This window comes from Idiotropiscis lumnitzeri, chromosome 4, assembly GCF_059441095.1.
Source record: "Idiotropiscis lumnitzeri isolate Australia: NSW breed Sydney's pygmy pipehorse chromosome 4, RoL_Ilum_1.0, whole genome shotgun sequence".
Classification (NCBI taxonomy): Eukaryota; Metazoa; Chordata; class Actinopteri; order Syngnathiformes; family Syngnathidae; genus Idiotropiscis; species Idiotropiscis lumnitzeri.
This window is the reverse complement of record NC_142394.1, coordinates 26842574-26861929: the sequence shown is the minus strand read 5'-3', so window position 1 is coordinate 26861929 and position 19356 is coordinate 26842574. Positions and strand designations below refer to the sequence as shown.

Genomic DNA, 19356 nt, shown 5'->3' with positions numbered 1-19356 from the left:
TCCATCAGTCTTGGTTCTTCTGTGGTTGAGAAATGATCTGAGTAAGGCGGTTGAGGGTAACAATCTGATCTTTACTGAACAGAAACCTTTTATACGTGCTCATGGGGAGACTTTATTCCGTAAAAGGATGAAATGGCTTTGACACAAAACACAAATTAGGTGAGTTTTTTTTTTTTTTTTCAAGTGTGTTTGAATGTGGGTAGCTGAATTTTATAAATTAATTTTTTTTAAAAACGTCTACAGTTTTCATAACAAAAGCAGCAATTACATAAGGACTAATTAGAAGTTGGTGATTCCGGCAAAGTTGTGTTTTTCTGCTCTGGGGCTCGAGTACTCGGCTCAAAGGTGAGCCAGAGAGGAGAATTTCTCTCGCGGTCACGTGACAATTGCTGCTAATTGGCTTCGCTCGCTGACCTTCAGAGATCCCGCACTGACCTCTGAGGGGTGAGCCAGGTGTCTTAATTGGATCCTCCAGGGGCTTCCTGTGGGAGGGGCTTTTAGGTGGGAGGCGTGCCTAAATGGACATCGCCTGGGTTGTGCTTGACAGCTGACTCGACAGGTTGGGGGACACATTGGGCGGATGGTCGCCATCTTCAAGAACTTCCAGTCAACTTCATCATTTTCATCTGTTTGCCATCAATGGAAACCCCTAAAACTTTTCTTTTTGAATAAGTGCCAAGTCATCAGTACAATATAACTTGAAACTAAAATAATACTCATATATGAACTGTTTACAATTTAGTTTTTTGTTTCAATCACGCACACCAAGTTTCTTCTTTTTTCTTTAAACTTTTTACGTAAGGAGTATTTTTAAGTAATGGTGCAGTTTACATATATTTAACTGTAAAGTACAATACCACTGCATTTCATATTTACGGATTATTTGTTTAATCAATTAATTGAAGTACAATTGTGGGCATCATTGTAATGGCTATAACAAATTCTACTAAGAGTTTTGAATTATGCACAGGGCACTAAATTTATAGCCTGAAGTCAGAGGCGCACATTGGGAGTAAATTTAAAAAAAAAATGCTTTCGGAATGAAACTATCGCTTTTGTGAAGACGTCTATTTTTAGCAGACAAGTGATCTTTGTTAAAAATATGCTCTCTTCAAAACAGCATGAAACATTTCTAAATTTAGTGCTCTAAATTTGGATCCAAGTTGTGGTCGATAACCTATATTAGGAAGAACACCAGTATGACGTCATTCAGTCGACAACAACAGATGATGCAATAATGACTCAAGCCATTAATTTGACGTTTCCAATTTAGAAAAAGAACGCAATTCTCTACCGTCCCTGTGGCTGTTTTCTAATTAGTCGTAATTGATGTTTTGCGCATGCGCACCTGCTCGCAGTCATTACGCTCGCCCCCGCCAAGGTGCGCGCCACCACACGGCTCGAGGAGCAGCAACTGGTTGCAACCTGGCTCGTCGGCCGTTTGTTTATTTCCCCTCAACATGGAAACAAGACGACGAGTGTTGACCATTTCAGCCCGCGTGGATGCTGCCGTCTCGTCTGCTGGTAGGACCGTCCTGTCCTGTCCCGTCCCGTCCCGTCCTGTCCTGTCCTGTCCTGCTTGTGCGTGCATGCGAGTTGCTTGTTGTCGTTGATTTCAGAGCAATTCCATTTTTCGTTTCCTCTTGACCCACCAATTCGACTTGTCGAAAAGTCTTGAAAACTATCGCGCGTGAGTCGGAAACTTGTGTTTTGCACTCCCCCTTCAAAATAAAGTTAACACGTAGTGCATTCGCGAAGAATTCGTTTTGAATTGCGATTTTTACTTCTTTATTTGTGCTTTTGTGTTAGCATGCTTTTCATGTGCTTTGTCGAGCTGCTGAAACTTTTGCCTTCTTATTCCTTTTCTGTCATATTTTTAGACTTCAATTTTGAAAGTTGCCCTCTTGTGATGATGAAAACCTCCAAGTGTCTCTTTTTGTTGGACTTTTGTCGTCATTTTAGCATTAAACGAGCTCTTCGCGGCTCACGACTGCTGGGCACTAGATTTTAGTGGCTTGCAATTTTTCTGGCTTTTTTTAAAAAAATATTTAAAAAATAAAACAAATAGCAAATGAATCATTTAAGAATTCCTGTCTTGTGAACGACACGCAAGCAACTAATGAAAGAGTTAGATAAATACAAACTAGACAATAATATTCTGTTACAGAATTATTATTTTTTTAAATTTTTTTCAGTAAATTCCTATTTCCCTTTGAAGTCTCTCTTCCATCTCTAAACAATTTTGAAGTGAAATATCAACTTTGTAGCAACATGATTTTTGCTGCATGTCTGCTCATTGACGTGTGATTCAAATTTTTGGCTTCGGGACTCGATCCGTATTTAAATTTTTCATCAAGTCGTTAGCAAACTGATGGAATTTCCTTTGTTTGTGTGTTTTAGTTGAGGCTTATGCTCACATTTTGCTTGAAAATTTCCCTTCAAATTTGGGCTGACGCAGGACCAAGCTGACTTGATGGCTGTGTGAGCTTTTTTGTCTCCTCGGCAGATTTTTGTTTGTTTGTTCCCGTCGGTGGGCGTGGCATCGCGGGGCGGCCGGGTGGTCCATCTGTTGTGGGATTTGGGCCAGGAGAAGGTGGATGATCGGTCGGGGCGGGCGAGGAGGAAGGTTGTGGATGCAAACAATGCAGGGAGAGATGCCACGAGATGGTGGAAGCTGGGGGAGTGGGGGCTGTTGCCATGGCAACTTAATTCCGTTTAGGATACAGGACTTTATTTAGACAACATCTGGCCTTACTGTTATTTTTAGTTTTCAAGAGCAAGAAAAACAAATTCTTTATATATCAATGATTCTGAAAGTGTGTTTTGCTGGCTCCCTCTAGTGGCACGCAAAGGAATTGCCTAAGTACAGTACAGTTCAGTTGTATTTCTCTGAAGTGTATGTAGCTCATCATGGTGTGAAATATTATTTTTTTTTAGGGGGTGTAAAAAAAAAAAAAGGTTGAGATCCACTGACGTTAGACATACTGAAAAGCGACACACGCCTTCCACACATGATCCTAATTGATAATAATCCAGTCATAATCACTCGAGTGCACTCGCAGCATTCGGCTTGACTTCTTTACTGCTGCATTGCGGCGACTTTACTCCACAGGGCCACTTCCCTGGTGCCTTGGCTAATTTTGGCCAGCGAGTCAGACGACAAGGTCAGCATGCGTGTGCGCGCCCGCGAGCTCCGTGGGATCTTCGCAAGTGACCTGCCAACACTGGTTTGTGCCACGCAAACATCCCGCACTCGCAGTTGAACGCGGGGCTGCACGGGGCATCGCGAACGAGCGCACCGGCGTACCTCGGCTCCTTTCTTGTTCTTCCCCAAGTTGGCCCAAATCTGCTTGTTCATCTCGCCGGGAGCAATTACCCCGTCTTGCCATCTCTCACTGCACTCCAATTAAACGAGGAGGTGGTGATGCGTTCATGGTCATAAACTGTCGGTGTGTGCGTGGTCCTCATTACGCTAAAAGCAAGTAGGGCTTCTTTGAAAGGTAATAGACGCCAACTTGTATGGGGGGGGTGCTAATCCCCCCCTAGTGGCGTTTTGATAAACACTGCTTTCATTTGGATCGGGCGCTCTCTCTCTCTCGCTCGCTCTCATCACCCCCATCCTCCTCTTCCACTCTGTTTCTTGGCTCAGAAAGGGAAAGTGGATCACTTTGCCCGTCTTTTGTTGCCCGCAAGGTACGTTGGGTGATTCATCGGATCGCAAGGTAAACAGCAGCGGAACGTTTGTTTTTGTTTTCCTGACATATCGGCAGGAATGGGAGCGGACGTCGGCTATTATTTCCCACGCCGTTGAGCTCCGCGCCATGCGTCCGTCGTCCGCAGAACACCGCGAGGCTTCGCCGGCCTTCCGCAAAGGCTTCTCCAAGAAAGTCGTGCTCAAATGCTGCCTGGTGCGCCACATCATCACCTGGGCCTCCCCAAAACCGAAAGGTAGCTCGCGTATTTGCAAACGGGGTGACCGAATGTGTAATGCGAGGGATTCCGCACTGTAGCATCTGTGACGTCGAATGCGTGTGTGGAGCATACTTGTGCTTACTTTTTTTTTTTTTTTTTTTTATATAATTATTTTGTTCCCGTTAGTCTTTTAAGATGTTTAAAAGAGCACCACGGGCTGTTTTCTTACTCTTCTAACGTGTTTTGTCACTTGAGCCAGTCGTGTGTTGGAGAAGGCATGTTGCACTTTATCCTTCGCAGATAATTATCCATGATTAAAAAAAAAAAAACTCAGATGCACGTAGCATGTAAAAAGTGAACGGTGATACGGCAATGGAAGGCTGTATACGTTTGTGTTGACAACAGGGGCCACACGTTCCAAGAATCTGAGTGTCTATCAATCAAATTTTTCACTTCTGTGGCTTGGCCCGAGTGGGCGGAGGTTGGCACGATGTCACGAAATGTCAGATCCCACTGCGAGAGAATCGATCACAGGTCTCGCTCAGTGAGCCTCTTTGGGGTGGGGGATAAACGGTGTGTGTGTGTGTGTGTGTGTATATTAGGGCTGACAAAATTAAAGCGTTCAGTCTGGAGATGAATCCAAAATATTTGAACTCCAAAAAATAATTAGCATATTTTGCAATTATTGTAGCATATTAGCTGTACATTATTCAATGTTTCCAAGAAAAATGCTTGTAAAGATGACTCCGATCATATTCAAGAATCAATGAAAGTTATGAGAACAGTCACTGAATGAAATCTACTTCATATTTGGTGATTTTTGCATTCATTCCAAGATATAATTCAAGTAAATATCTGTTAGAACAAGCCTCACCAAAAAATATTAGTTGAAAAATGTGATTAGTCGCATTTAATCATGGAAATGTTTTGTTATTAATTAGTTTTAAAAAATGAATCACTTAAACTTTGCCGGTAGCTCGGGCAGAAGGCGGGGTACACCTTGAGCAAGTTTTTTCAGATGTTTGGAAAGTTCTTCGTCCTTTTCATCAGTGAAAAGTTACTTTGTCTGAGCCACTCCACGTCAGGCTATTGATTTCTCATCCCCTTTGCCCCGCCCCTTTTTTTTTTTTTTTTTTTTTTACATAAACCTTAGGAGGCTTGACTTGATATTTCGATCCCTTGACACTGCTGTTAAAGCTTTCTTTCCCTCCTTGACTTCTGTGGCCGCACTTCTCATCTCTTCAAGGGAGGTTTCGTCCCAGATTGTCTCGGAACTGTTTCTGACATGAAAAACAACAAACAAGAGGAACAACCTCTCTACACAATTCAGGCTAATATTTAACTAGCATTATCGCATAATTTAAAATTGTTCAACAAAATGTTGGCTATCCGCTTTTCCATGGGAGTCTATTAGCTTTAGCGCAACAGTTAAGTTGAAAGGAGGTGAAATGGGAGGGGCTTAATAACGAATTGGTCACATGACCACAGATTTGCTCTCTTACTTCGATCCATTCCCTTCCCCAATATTTCACGATAACCCTCTTCTGTCTTTGACACTATTGCACGCGGGTTGTACTTTTTTGGGAGTTTGTTAAGTCGCCATGGACGCCACTCTCGGTTGTAACTGCGGGCTAACAACGATAACAACAACAACAACAGCTGTTCTCGTCACGCATTATAAAGGAGGCAATATGCAAATTTGATCTTGTTTCTATGTTAAAAAATAGCACTCGTGTTGTATTGATTTGTCAAGGGTCGATGGGGCGGCATTTCGAGATACAGCAAGATGTGTCGTGTCCAAAATGCTGAGTTGGTCACTTCAACCTGTGGAATTAAATGGCTCCCAAAATGCCCACTAAAAGTCACTTTGGCGTGATTAGGAAGTAAGGTGTCTCTTTCTTGCTGCCTGTGCTTGTGTGTGTTTAGGACGGTGCTACGACACATTCGAATTGTTGTCCAATTATGTCCTTTGATTCACAAAGCAACAGAGCAGAATCATGCGAGTGATTTCGTGGCTGCACTTCTATTTCCAGCCGCCAGAGGACAGCAAAGTATCGAAATAAAAGTGACATTTTCTGCTTGAAGCATCTGTGATGGACACAGTTAGGGCTGCTCGATTATGAGTGCAATCAATATTAAGAAAAAAATAATTATTTTAAACAGCAATTGTCTAAGTTACTTTTGGATTTTTTTGTTTATAAACTAATTATTTTAATATAAAAAAAGGAGCAAATAAAAAATTAAAATTGAGTGGTTTCCTTGTATAAAGAAACAGGTCATTGAAGTTTACTTGCTATACACAACTTGTGTTTTATTTATATTTATTAAATATTCAGTAGAACTCTCTCACATACAAACTCTAGACATTGTAAAATGAGTACTATTTCAACAGGTTTTTTATAAATAAATAAAATCTGTTTTTGTAAATGGTTTATAATGTATAATCGTTTTTTACGATTATGGCAATTTTTGTAATCGTTGAGTTTAATAGTTAATTTGAATTGAATTTGGATTAATTGCACAGCCCTTAAACAGTGATTGAAATGTTGCCTAATGGTGTTGATATAAAAAATATATATGTATTGTTTTGTTTTTTTTCGGTGTAGTTTTAGATGGTTGAACACACAAATTGATGCAGAAGCATCGTCCCTTTGATGGAAAAAAATCCAAAGTTTGACGTTCCATGTCATGAGCCACCGCACACACAAATGTCTCCAGGCGCCTGTTTTGCTCCATTGTGAGGAAACATTCCTGCCGTGTTTGTCCTTGCCGAGAGTGTCGGGGTCGCACTTTCCGCCAGCAAAATGCGTTTTGTGGCCCCGGCCTATCGAGAGGTGGTCAAGAGAGCTGGAAATGAGGCAATAATTGATGAGCAACCTACCGGCAGAAACGGGATGCGCGAGAGAGGAAGGGAGGGACTCGGTGCGGTGGGAGTGTTGCGCCGTTGTCATTGACGTGATTCATGTGTTGTGGAAAGTGCCGGTGAGGAAAGATGGGAAACTGATGATCCCGCTCCTCGGCTTTAATCTTGTTGCGGAGACAAGAGGAAAAGGAGACGCTGCACTAAAACCTTGGCGATGATAATGAGGATGATTACATCACTTAAGCCATCTCGGGATGCGTATTTTTGGTTGTCTCGGATTGTTGTGCTCTTCTTTATTAGTCCGTTTCGTTGGGATTTTATTGTTGTTTTTTTTAATTATTCGTAGCCCATATAAAAATTGGTTGGATGAACAATATGAGCAAAATTGAACCCTGGGATAAACCATTGACGTGCGTAATACGAATGCAAGGGTGGGCAACTCCAGTCCTCGAGGGCTGCAATCTTGCATCTTTTCAATGTTTTCCCGCTCCACCAAATTAAGCGTGTACTTGTTAATTTTATTCGGCCGTAAAATCTCTTCTGAAATTGCTTTTTTAATTTTTTTTGCTTTCATTTCCCCTTCCAGTAATGAATTCAAGAGGCGTACTTTCCATCAAGGCCTTTCTTGAAAGCTGCTAAACAAAGAATCGTCCGCTGCGCTAACAGTGCCGTGCCGTTGTTGGCAAAGTCGCCCGTGTTGAAAGACAAGAGTGCTCTCTTGCCCGTCGATTAGTCGAGCCTTCGCCCCGTAACCGAGCCGGTGCCGTTTGTGTCCGGGGGAGCGCCCTCCCTTCATTATTAACTCGTTTAATCCCAGCCGTTTTCACTCAATCAAGGCGTTTTTTCAGAATTTCGACAGATTTTGCAAAGCCAACAGAATATTGTGTTCAAAAGATATAAAAACATGGAGCTATGACGCCACCCCCCCCCAAAAAGGCAAAGACGTATAAATACGTCTTTGGGAGGCAGCGACTGCAATTTTGAAAATGTGTATATCTTATGGATTGAATGAGTTAAAGACGTGCATTCGTTGATTGGGACAACCCGTCTGAGTCTCTCGCCGACAAATTTCTCAAGCTTGGGCGTCACATTCAAGTTTTTTTAGTACATTGCACATGAATCCGTATTTGCAGCGTCTCTTTTATCTTGCTCTCGATCCCGCCTCCTCTGTGCGTAACTGCTCTTCCCTCCGCTCTCTGCTCACCAAAGAGGAAAAAAAAATGACGTTCAAAGAGGCGGCTTGTAGTGATGAGCACTCTGAAACCGAAGCTCCGGCGCTCGTTTCAAACCCGGAAATAAAATTGCCTCGGACGCTCTGTTCAGTCTGGAGAAAAACGCGTGACCTGTGACGTCTGAAGCAATAACGGTTTCATTCTCAAAATGAGCTCTTGTAAACCCTAAAAATAAACTAAAACAAACGAAATGACATTCCCAACGTTTCTTAGCTTGACATTAAAACTAGTTGTGACCATTTGTTTGATTTTTATTTTTTATTTATTTTTTACACTTTTTTTTTTTTTAATTAATTTTTTTTTCAATTTACTCAAAACCTTCCACAAGACACAAAACACAATATTTTTAGTATACAGACCTCGGTAGCCAATCATTGTTTCCGTGTGTTTTTCTCTTTTACTGCCTCCATAGTATTTGCCTGCAGTTCTAGTTTTTCACCAGCAGATGTCCCCATCCCTGAAGCTTTGAAGCTTCAAACCATTTTGAACCGGCTTCAAATGGTTCAGTGGTTCATAAAAGCTCCATTTGCCCATCACTAGCGGCGTGTGACTCAACTTTGCACGCCGACTTTGAATTCAGAGCTGATTGCTGTCGTTGCAAGTCAACATTTTGCCGCTCTTGAGCAATGCTTTCCATAAAGGGAATCTCTCTCTGTCATGGTGAAGGTGTTCCCGTTGCCGCACTGCCGGTCCCTGAGCAGCATCCGCAACTTTCAAGGTCCTTGACGCGTCTCAGACAGCCGGGGTCATTTTCACACCTGCATCGTCTGCTTTGCCAATTGTCTCCCCGCGGGCGTGTCATCGCAACCTCTTTCAACTCGGACGCCTCGCGCTGCTGGAATTGGGTCGAGCAGGCACATCGGGTGGAAGGAAATGAGGTCACTGAGGAGGACGTTTGAGTTTGGCAGGCGTGGTGCGTATCCGCGTGGTTCTGACTGCTGTCTTAACAGGGGAGGCATGTCTGGTCCTGAAGTGACGATCGTAAACAAAGCCCGCCCGCACTTTCAAGGAAACCACTCGACTGGATCTGGAGGTTCGCGGGAAATGTCATCAACGCGATGCACTTGCTCATCCTTGGCGGAGTGTTTTGTGGCACTCCGCGTGTCATGAATCTCCGCAGTCATTACGACCCGTGTGATCGCTTGTGCTTTTGTCTGCTGGTATCATTGCCAACTGGAGATTTTTTATTTTTATTTTCCACTCACTGGCTGGAATGGCTTGAGGGCCTTTGAATGATTTTATTTTATTTATTTTTATTTATTAATTTTTTTTCAATTACCGGTTTTGTCCGGACAATAAGGTGCACCTGTATATAAGCCGCAGCAACACTTTTTTCAAAAAATAAATAAGTAAATAAAATAAATACATACATACATAACTAAATAAATAAATTGTAAAAAACCAAAAAACTCAATATACAAGCCGCAACATGCTATATATAGGCCGCCGTTTTCTATGTTGAAAAAAATTGTTTGTTTTTTTACTGCATGTACAGAACGATTTTGTACTGTGAATGCACATAAAGGTACAGAAACAGATTGTTAAAATTGTGCCTTTTAACACGGCAACAACTTTGCTCATGAAAAGAGAAAAGACCGATGAAAAAATTTTTTCGTGTATTTTTTTTAACTATAGAGCGCCCCTACTGGTGAAAGAAAAATCCACAGAAAAGCCGCATCGTTGTATTCGCCGCATGGTTCAAAATCTAGGAAAAATAATATGGGAATTAATTAATTTTTATAATTATCGCCGTTATCCTGAATAAATTCAATCCATTTGGTGGTGATGCGGCAAAATCCCAATTGTCAGCAGATGCGACAAGACTAAAACTAGTCGGGTGGACTATTTGTTCAGCGGTGGTCTAACTAAAGTTCGACGATGCAAAACAAATCTCAAATGAAGGCAAATGTGCAATGATATTCTTTGCTTGCCTTCCAAGCACGTCCAAACGGGCTGGTCTCCCTCATTGGCGCTGGCGAGGCTTCGGTATCGTGTTGGCTACGACGCAAACGAAGCTACAACGCGGCCATATTTACCTTGAGCGGCATCACGGTGTGAAATATTGACATCTCCGAGGACAGCGTTGTTGGCTGGGAGCGTCAGGAAGCGCTCATCGGTATGCGCATGTGAGAACACGGTCGTCATGTCAAGATCAACGTTCACGAAAAGCTGTTTTTCTTCAATTCCCTGCGGGTGAAAAAAAAAAAAAAAAGGATCCATCACGGAAAGTCCGTCCAACTTATTTTCACGGCCAAATCGTTGTTATGATAACCCTCAAGGGGGCGCTGTTTTTACGGTGAAACGGCGTACGTTTATAATGATTATAATCGGTTACAGTACATTAAAAAATGGTGTTTCATTTTGAATCCATGTTGGGTTCAGTAAGAGAACAAAAAAACTTTTTTTTTGTGTGTAAACGGGAGACAATTAAACAGTTTTATTTTCCGGGAAGTGCGACGGAAAAACTTTGTACGGTGACTTCAGAAATCAGAAATCCCTGCAATGTGTTGGTCCTGTCCTTGCAAAGTTGGGATTATTTTCTCATTATTTTTAGTTTCACTCAGTCAACGTGTCAAGATTTCCTATTAAAGGTGAAACGTCTTGTATCACCGTTTAAGAGTTTAGCTCGCTGTCTAGCTTGGACTACGCTCACACACGTCCTTGCGGGGACGGTACATCTGCCGAAATAAAAGCAGGCCTTCCAAAATAAAAGTTGGCATGAACAAATGAGACAAATCTCGCGTGTTTGCCGATTCCCGTATTTTCCGGACTATAAGCCACTCGTTTTTTCCTAGATTTTGAACCGCACGGCTAATATAGTTAATATAACGCTGCTGCTTTTCTGCACATTTTTTTTTCACCACTAGGGGCGCCCTATATGTAAGAAAATACGCTAAATAAATCTCGATTTAAAAAAAAACAAAACTTTTTATTCATTTTATTCTATTTTTTTTTTTCCTTTTTCTTCTCTTGGTTTTTTTCCTGTTCGAATTAGCAAAGTTGTTGCCGTGTTAAAAGGCACTGTTTTAACAATCTGTTTCTGTACCTTTATGTGCATTCACAGAACAAAATCATTCTGCACATGGCATAATTGTCAGATTATTTATTTAATTTTTTTAAACAGTTTTGAAAAAAAAAAAAAACGGTCCCCAAGTTTCACTTGAAGTGGATGTTCATGGCTCTCGGGTTTGACGCGGAGATTTTCAAGTCCGCCCAAGCTTCCTTATGTTATTCATGTACCAGTAGGACAAACTATAAAATGTGTTCAAAGTTCAGTTAACGACGAAGAATAATTAAAGAAGAAACTCCTCGCCAGTGTCACTTTATCATTTTAATCGCTGTACTCGCTCCCACGACCGCCCGTGAAACATCCGCTCGGCCAACTTCCCCGTTCCTCACGCGGAAGACGGTGATTCATCATGCGCGAGTCTTCAGTGCGCCGTTACGTTAAAAGAGCCGCCTGGTCCCCGTTTAAAGTAAATCCGGCGCCGCTGACGCTCTCCAGGCCCTTTTGGCTTCTGGTCAAAGTGAGCGATGAGGCGGCGGAAGGCGCGATCGTGTTCACGACTGAAGTGTTCATTACGGCTCCCTTTTTGTTTTCCACGCGGAACCGCTTCAGGAGGTCATTATGGGGTGCAAAACCCACAAGTGAGTTTTTCAGGGGTGCGCGTGAGCATGAAGACATTTCCACTGAGTCAGCATCTGAGCTTTTTCACATTTGTAAAGATAAGGAATGATATCCTTATTTCGTCGTGACCTTTTCCAAAGCGTGCCCCTCCCCTGCTCATATTACCTTCCGATATACGGCGGGGAAAAAGCGGGGTGCACGCGCACGTGACCGCATACGGGAGGACAATAGATATTCACGCGAGGACGCGTCTCAGCTGAGTCCCTTACACTCCATGTCATCAGCAATTCATTCCTCCGGTCGGGTATCGAGCCGTCGACTCTTATCTGTAGCGGCGCCCCGCATCGGCGCAGCCACGCCTTCGCCATCTTCACCAAAGCACTGAATTGGCCTTTTATGGCTTTTGCGCAAGACTCAACTCGCCGCATTGCTGATGTGTAATTTATGGCAAGTAGGAATTTTTCGTTTTGTTTTCTTATTGTTTGAAATGCATTAGTTACTGTGTAATAACACAAAAAAAGCAAAATAAAGTAAAACTGCTCACCGTTTGACTTTTGAGGATACTCACGCAATCCCTCAAGTCACAAATACTACACTTATATGGCTCGATAAACTTGGGTTCACTGTTGTCCAATTTTCTCCTGTCACTGTTTCCGCGGGACTTGTGAATATGCTAATAGCTCTCCGGCGGCTGAGCTTGCCTTCGTCAGCAACGATGGAAGGAACATCCGTCGTTGGGCATCGACCGGCTATTGTTGTTTGGAAGGGAGATCGCTTGATGCCGCCTTTGTTTTGGTAGCGGAGTCTCTTTTGGGGAAATTGTTCTTTTCAGTCCACCATCGCGGGCCCAAAGCCCAGACCTAAATGAAGTGAAATTTTTCTTTGCGTTGGATGCCAAGGAAACTTGATCAAAAGTCATAATTCTGTGTTTGTCCTGTTTGTTGAATTTTTTTTTTTTTTTTTAAATCAACTCATTCACTGCCAGCCCAGGTAAAATGAAAGTACGTCAATATCCGTCAATGGTAGCGAATGAGTTAATTTATTTATTATTATTTTTTATTAATGTACACTCAACCAGCAAGCCTCCGTGCAACCAAAGTGCTAATATTTTCAGCGCGCATCGCAGCTTTTTAATCAGCGCTTGATTGACACTCGGAGACTTCGGCCCGAGTGCTGTGAAGACGCCTGATATGAGCGCCACCTTGAATCGGCTCAATTAAAAAACCCCCGCTTCATTTTAATGGCTTATTGCGCCCGAGGTACAAAACCCTAAAAAGCGTAGCAGACAATCTGCTATAAAAACCTTCTCGAATTCACGAGAGTTAATACATTTCTGATAAACTCATTACCAGCCACGCCCCCCCCAATCCACGCACGCGGGAATATGCGACATGTCCGCCCCGAGTCTCGGAGACGATTGCTGATGGGCTTGGGAAGTGTCGGATATTTTTAGCTTCTCTTTCCTTGTCCTTACCCCCCCCCCCCCCCCAACACACACGCACACACACACACACGTTTCTTTAAGCTTTCATATCACTTTGAGTAAACATATGTCTTTCTTTATAAGGACTTGGAATGAGGTGAAATGCTCCGTACGCGACACTGACATCCCAAATTTTGCTTCTCAAATCGTGGGGTCCACCCTGAACTGGTTTCCAGCCAATCGCAGGGCACACAAAGACGAGCAACCATCAAACTTACCTCGGGGCAATTTCGAGAGCCCAATCAACCTGCCATGCATATTTTTTGGAATGTGGGAGGAAACCGGAATACCCGGAGAAAAGCCACGCAGGCACAGGGAGAAAATGTGAAATTCCACACAGGAAGGTCGGAGCCGGAATCGAACCCACGACCTCTGCACTGTGAGCCCATCGTGCTAACCGCTCGTCCATCGTGCTGCCCAGTTCAGCGAATAACTTTAGAAAATAAAAACGCGGGTGAGTTACTTGGCTAAATGTTAGAAACTGCTGAAGCTGAACCGTTTCGTGCTGTTAGGTGATGCGAGCCGAGACTAAATGAAGCGTGACCGCATGGGCGCGGGGGGGTGGAGCTTGTCAATGATTCACCTGCCTGGTTTCTGACCAGAAGTCAGCTGCCTCGCTCGTCAAGTGACATGCAGAGAGATTAAAAACGACCAGTCGTGACTTTACTTCTTCACTGAAGTGAAAATGCGCAGAACGTGAAATATCGAGTAAAAAGTCAGCAAGAATAATCGTTAAAGAACAGATACCTAAAAAAAAAAAAAAAAATAGTTTTCGTACTTGCCAGCTCTCACATTGACTGCTGTTACGTCTAATGCGCTTCCATCTCTCCTCCTCCTCCTGGTGGGCCAATCAGGCCCCACCTCCATAGCAACCGTCAGCGATGGTAAAACATCCACAGATGGTGCCGAGTGGAGCGAGAGGCGCGCTCACGACCGCAGCAAGTGCGGCAGCGTGCGCTTCTGTCCGGGAAAAGACTTTTGCTCCCCACGCCCCCCCACCCTCCGGAAAGTCTGTCGCAGAGACGGATCGGCGCCTTTACGCTGGAGCCTCTCACGGGTGAGCGCCGCGCCGCCAAACGTGCGCCGCCGACGCCGACGGGACCTTGTTTGAAGGAGAAAGCACTCCCGGCGGCGGCCAAGATGAGCTGCAGGAAAAGGTGCAAGCGGCAGGTTTTCAAGTTCGCCCGGTACCTGTTCAGACTCGTCACCGGCTCGCTGAACACGGGTAAGACGCTCCTGGGTCGCTTCGTGAAAGAACCTGACCGTTTGTCACTTGTGGCTTGCTGGCTCGTTCCCCGGATTACTCCCACTGCGTTTTTTTTTGGGCTTTAATTGAGTGTTGCTGTCAAGACGCTTGCTTGTGCCCTGGCTGCATGAGCGAGATAGCGCTCGTCCGCCCCCCCCCCCCCCCCCCGCTCCTCCCGGAGACGTGCTGCATGATGCTAATGAACTTGAGGGCGCTTCCATACAGGCAGCCACTCTAAATTGCTTTTATATTCTTCTCGACCGCACGATACCCGGGTAGCCCAATATCCTTTGCTGCCCGCTTTCTTGCGGTTTGGTTGACTGTGGCGGAGTGAAGAAAGCTCAAGGCTTTCAAATCCAAACCAATAAAAGCAGATTAGCGGAAGATGCCAAGATTGGAGGAATCCATCAGTTGGCCCAATGGAGTTAGCCATTGGTTTCCATAGCGACCAACGGGTCATTTATTAGTGATTATTAATCCGACGCTCGTGTTGATACCGATACGCTATATGCTCCAGGATTTGTTCGGGATTAAAGTGATCATGTCGACAAATAAATTGATTGAAAATGAATGGGTTGAAGAGATAATCCCCCAAACTTTTAAATCCCGATCGGATCAGCTGTTGGTCGGGTCATGTTGGCATGCGTTTCAGTAGGACCGGGTTTAAAAAAAAAAAAAAAAAATTGATTTATCGATTTGAATCGATTTTGCTTCTCATAGCCCGATATTGATTCATAAAACCATATATCGATACTTTTGTCTTTTTACCCTTAAATTTACGTCAACTTCATGCAGATTTGGCTTCGATTCTTAATTTAATTAATATCTTTATCGGAGTTCTTCCGAGAATGCCTCACATACCAAAGTAAAATTGGTACTGTGCGAAAACCTCGATTAAATCGAAAATCAATCAAAAGTTTTGCCAAAAAATCGATTTGAATCGATTTTCCTTTTCATAGCCCGATATTGATTCATAAAATCATATATCGATACTTTTAATGTCTTTTTACCCTTAAATTTGCGTCGTGGCAGATTTGGCTTCGATTCTTAATTTAATTAATATTTTTATCTGAGTTCTTCTGAGAATGCCTCACACAACCAAAGTAAAATTGGTACCACGTGAAATCCTTCATTGAATCAAAAGGAATCGAAAATCGAATCTGGCCCTTGTGTATTGAATCAAATCGATTATGGAAATTTGAATCGATCGCCAACTCTCCTCTCCAGTGCCACGTCTGCTTTTGATAGGAAGCAAATCACGGCCGGCTTTTATGTGATAACTGCCGCGTCGGCAGTTCTTCAACATCCGAAGCGCACCCCGTCCGACATCTTTATCTCCTCCATCGCCTTAAAGTGACATTTCAGTCCCCGTTCATCATCTTGTCAATACAGGGTGATAAAACCTTTTTTCCCCGTCGCTCTTCAGCGCCTTCTGGAAATGGTTGTGAGCTTGCGGCGCATCACCCGTGGGCCTCGCCGGCGCCTCATCCGTCATGAGCAATCCCGCGTCTGGGTTCTGCTACTGGAGAGGAGGGGCCCCTCATCTTTTGTTTGGGTCAGGTCATGTTCCACTCGCCCCCGTGCCGACTGTACACGAAACACTGAATATTTGATACGTCCGTGCGACACGGCGCTGCTTGAGGAAGTGTCCGGACGAGCTTTTTGGGGCTCACTTATATGCGATGCGGCAAGACGAAACCATCTCAGGTTATGTCACGGCAACGACGGAGAGGTGTGGAAAGTTTGCCGTTTCATTAATCATCGCATGTGAGGAGAATAATTAGAATGTGATGGGCTTGTCGAAAAGATATCACCCCCCCCCCCCCCCACCACCGTTGAAGTGATTAAAACCACAAGCGATGTAGATCCATGATCGTGCGGTACTCACTCACAGCGTGATTAGATCGCCCTCTCTCCTTTTTTTGTTACACGTACTCTAAAATCCCCTCGGAGGCCCTTTTCGACATCGTCCAAGCAAAGTGAAAATCGGACGACAGACAATGTCCTTTCCACGCGTGGTTAGCCGGCAATTACCGAGCAGGTTTCCTAAGAACGAATCGGGAATCGATACACCCTTCAGGGATCAGAATGAATCCTCTCGGGAGCTCGTGACGCGAGTTGTTGCAGTTTCTTGAACTGAGTTTGAAATCTGTCTTTTTTTTTTTTTTGCTGACTGTGTCAAGATTGTGTGGAGTGACGGCTCGCAAATGGTTTTTCATCGCCCGGTTGATTGGGGAAAATTCTGGATGGATCAATCTTCGGACGCTTTTATCACAAAATGTCAAATAGTTTTGGATGCGGGGGGGGGGGGGGGACAACCTGTTTACATTCGTTCCTACGTCGACATTGACGACGTTATGTCTTAATACACTTGTTATAACCATTATTCGTAGAGAGCAACCATATACACTTTTTACGTCGTTTTAAGCCATCCCAACGCTTTAAAGTTTCAAATTCTGGTCCTCGAGGGCCGACTATGTTTGATAAGAAAGCTTTGCTTATTAACGATGGCAGCACAGAATGTCCCTGGCGTGAACGAGATTTCACTCTCCGTAATGTCTCATTTTGCGGATCTACCGTATTTTCCGGACGATAAGCCGCTACTTTTTTCCTAGATTTTGGACCATGTGACTTTTCTGTGGATTTTTCTTTCGCCACTAGGGGCGCTCTATAGTTCAGAAAATACACAAAATAAATCTCGACTTTTTTTTTTTTCTCTTGGGCCTGTTCTGTTTTAATGAGCAAAGTTGTTGCCGTGTGAAAAGGCACTGTCTTAATAATCTTTTTTTTTTTTTTTTTTTTTAATCAATATGACATTAAAACCGATCAGCGATTTTTCCTCAAATGTAATCTATCCGCTGAACTGATCCAGTTGATCAAATCTGTGTAAAGTCTACGGGAAAGTGCTTGTGACTGCGGCTCTCCTTTCCCACAAACACGGGCATGCTCGTAAGCATCCCGTTGAAAAAGAAAACGAACAAAAAGGATCGCTTACGTGACAGTGAAAGTGGATACGTTCCACGGAAAAAAAAAAATGTTGAACCTTTTGGTCCCGGCTTGCATTGCGAGGTTTTGTCCAAAGCGGAATGATGCTTGATGTTGTCATGCGTGACGTCAGCGCGCATGACTGAAAGGCGACGACCCATTTATAGCGTGACAAAGGCACCTCCCGCGTGGCCCCCAACTTGCTTTTGCAGTTCCATCCTCCGGAGGTCACGTGCACAAAATAGACTCCCCTTGGATTGTTGTGTGAGAAAATGTCACCACTTCCCAAGGACAATTTTTCCACATCTCGGTACGTCTCCCCCAACCCGTCCTTTTCTCAACCCACACTTCCGTTGTAAACGGACACAATCACTCACTCTGCCCACGACCGACCAACCGTGCCGAAAATGACTCGGATCAACGATACATTTCGGTTCCACGGCCTGATATTTGTCAAATTTTGAATGTTTGGTACGGATTCAAATAGTGTTGAAATTCTTCGTTTTATTTCCTTCTTAGGACGTCGCAGTGTCCCCTCACTGATGAGTTTTTTTTTTTCCTCATTCATCTTTGCAGTGTCGCTCCTCCTCCTCTTTGCATAAATGCCCACACCTCCACTCTCGATTCACCGAGAAGGAGAGGGAAAAAAACGTAATTTGGAGTCGATTAACGTCAGAGACGACTCTTTTATTCAACTCTGGAAGCGGCCAATCATATTGTGCCCTGCTTGGACGTCCCCTCGAAAAAGATGAGAGCTCATTACCTCATTTTATTTTATAACCACTAATTTGCCACTGCCTGGCTAAAATCAGGCTCAATTTGAGCCATTGTTGATTCAACTTATTATTGTTTGTGGAGTTTTTCTTAAAACATTCGTCGCAATCACTTGCTTATTTTAGAGAATGCAGAATTTTAAAATGCTTCATACCCCCCCCCCCCCCTTGGGCAGTTGCAAAAACCATCCGTAATAACGCAAAATCAATTAAAAGTAAGCCAACTAGCGCGACGCTGGTCACGCTGTTGGAGTTTTTGGAGACGGAGGTGTAGGTGGCCGCCTGCAAATTTCTCATGCAGATGCAGAGGAAGAGTTGATGTACGATTTTGAATCTTAGCCTCTGTTCCCAAGCATTGTCTTGGCGCCGCCGAGCTGAGCGCACCGAGAATTCAATTTAAATGCAAAGCAACATGGGAAGTGCGGGTGATTTGCCTCGCGCGCGGCCGGCGAGGGGGGGCGGGGCCGTCGTCACGCGGTGACGCGCTGTTGCCGCCGATACATTAGGCTTGCACTTAATGAGGATGGATCGACATTTTCTGCGTGGCCTCTTTTTGGGTTATTCAACCTATTTTTCTTTTTTTTTTCTGCCCCTCTGTGATTAACCCGTCAAGTACCAGCTGGACCGATTGGTTAAGCACATTACACGCAGTCGAAAATTTTTTTCTTGTTGTTGACGAAGAGTTGGTCGAGTGATTTGTTCTTGTGTGATATTGTAGATGAGTTTCTTTTCATTTGTTGAAAACAGTGATGAAGGACCTTGGAGCCGTTTTTTCTTTACAGGAAAAAAAAACTTTTTTCATAATTAATTTAATTAATTAAATAATTTATTTATTTAATTCATTTATTTATTTATCTATCTATTTGTCTATTTATTCATTTATTTTTTTAATTTAAGAACCATGGAGCTGTTTTTCTTTACAAAATCCCCGATATTTTTTTAAATTAATTAATTATTTTATTTATTTATTTATTTATTTATTTCATTAATTAATTAGTCATTTAATTATTTGTCTATATATCTTTTTATTTAATTTTTTAATTTAAGAACCTTGGAGCTGTTTTTTCTTTACAAAAACCCCCATATTTTTTAATTAATTAATTATTTTATTTATTTATTTAATTAATTAATTAGTCATTTAATTATTTATATATTTGTCTATTTATTTTTTTATTTAATTTCTTACTTTAATTATTTAATTTAATCATTTAATTATTTTATTATTTATATTTTT

General features: G+C 43.1%; 1 protein-coding gene across 5 annotated transcripts in view; it reads left to right on the top strand.

The window, feature by feature from the left end:
* The first annotated feature begins 1355 nt into the window (after nt 1–1355).
* The window catches only part of kcnip4a (potassium voltage-gated channel interacting protein 4a), a 44010-nt gene continuing 26009 nt past the window's right edge, over nt 1356–19356 (top strand). The window contains exons 1-2 of one of the 5 annotated variants that reach the window (XM_088293278.1): nt 1386–1524; nt 3771–3948. In XM_088293278.1, coding sequence (XP_088149404.1) covers nt 1504–1524; nt 3771–3948 — 199 coding nt within the window. In that variant the 5' untranslated portion in view covers nt 1386–1503. Of the gene's footprint in view, nt 1525–3511; nt 3694–3770; nt 3949–14105; nt 14344–19356 lie in introns of those variants that run through there. The other 4 variants (XM_088293280.1, XM_088293284.1, XM_088293279.1 and 1 more) reach the window with 4 other exon arrangements.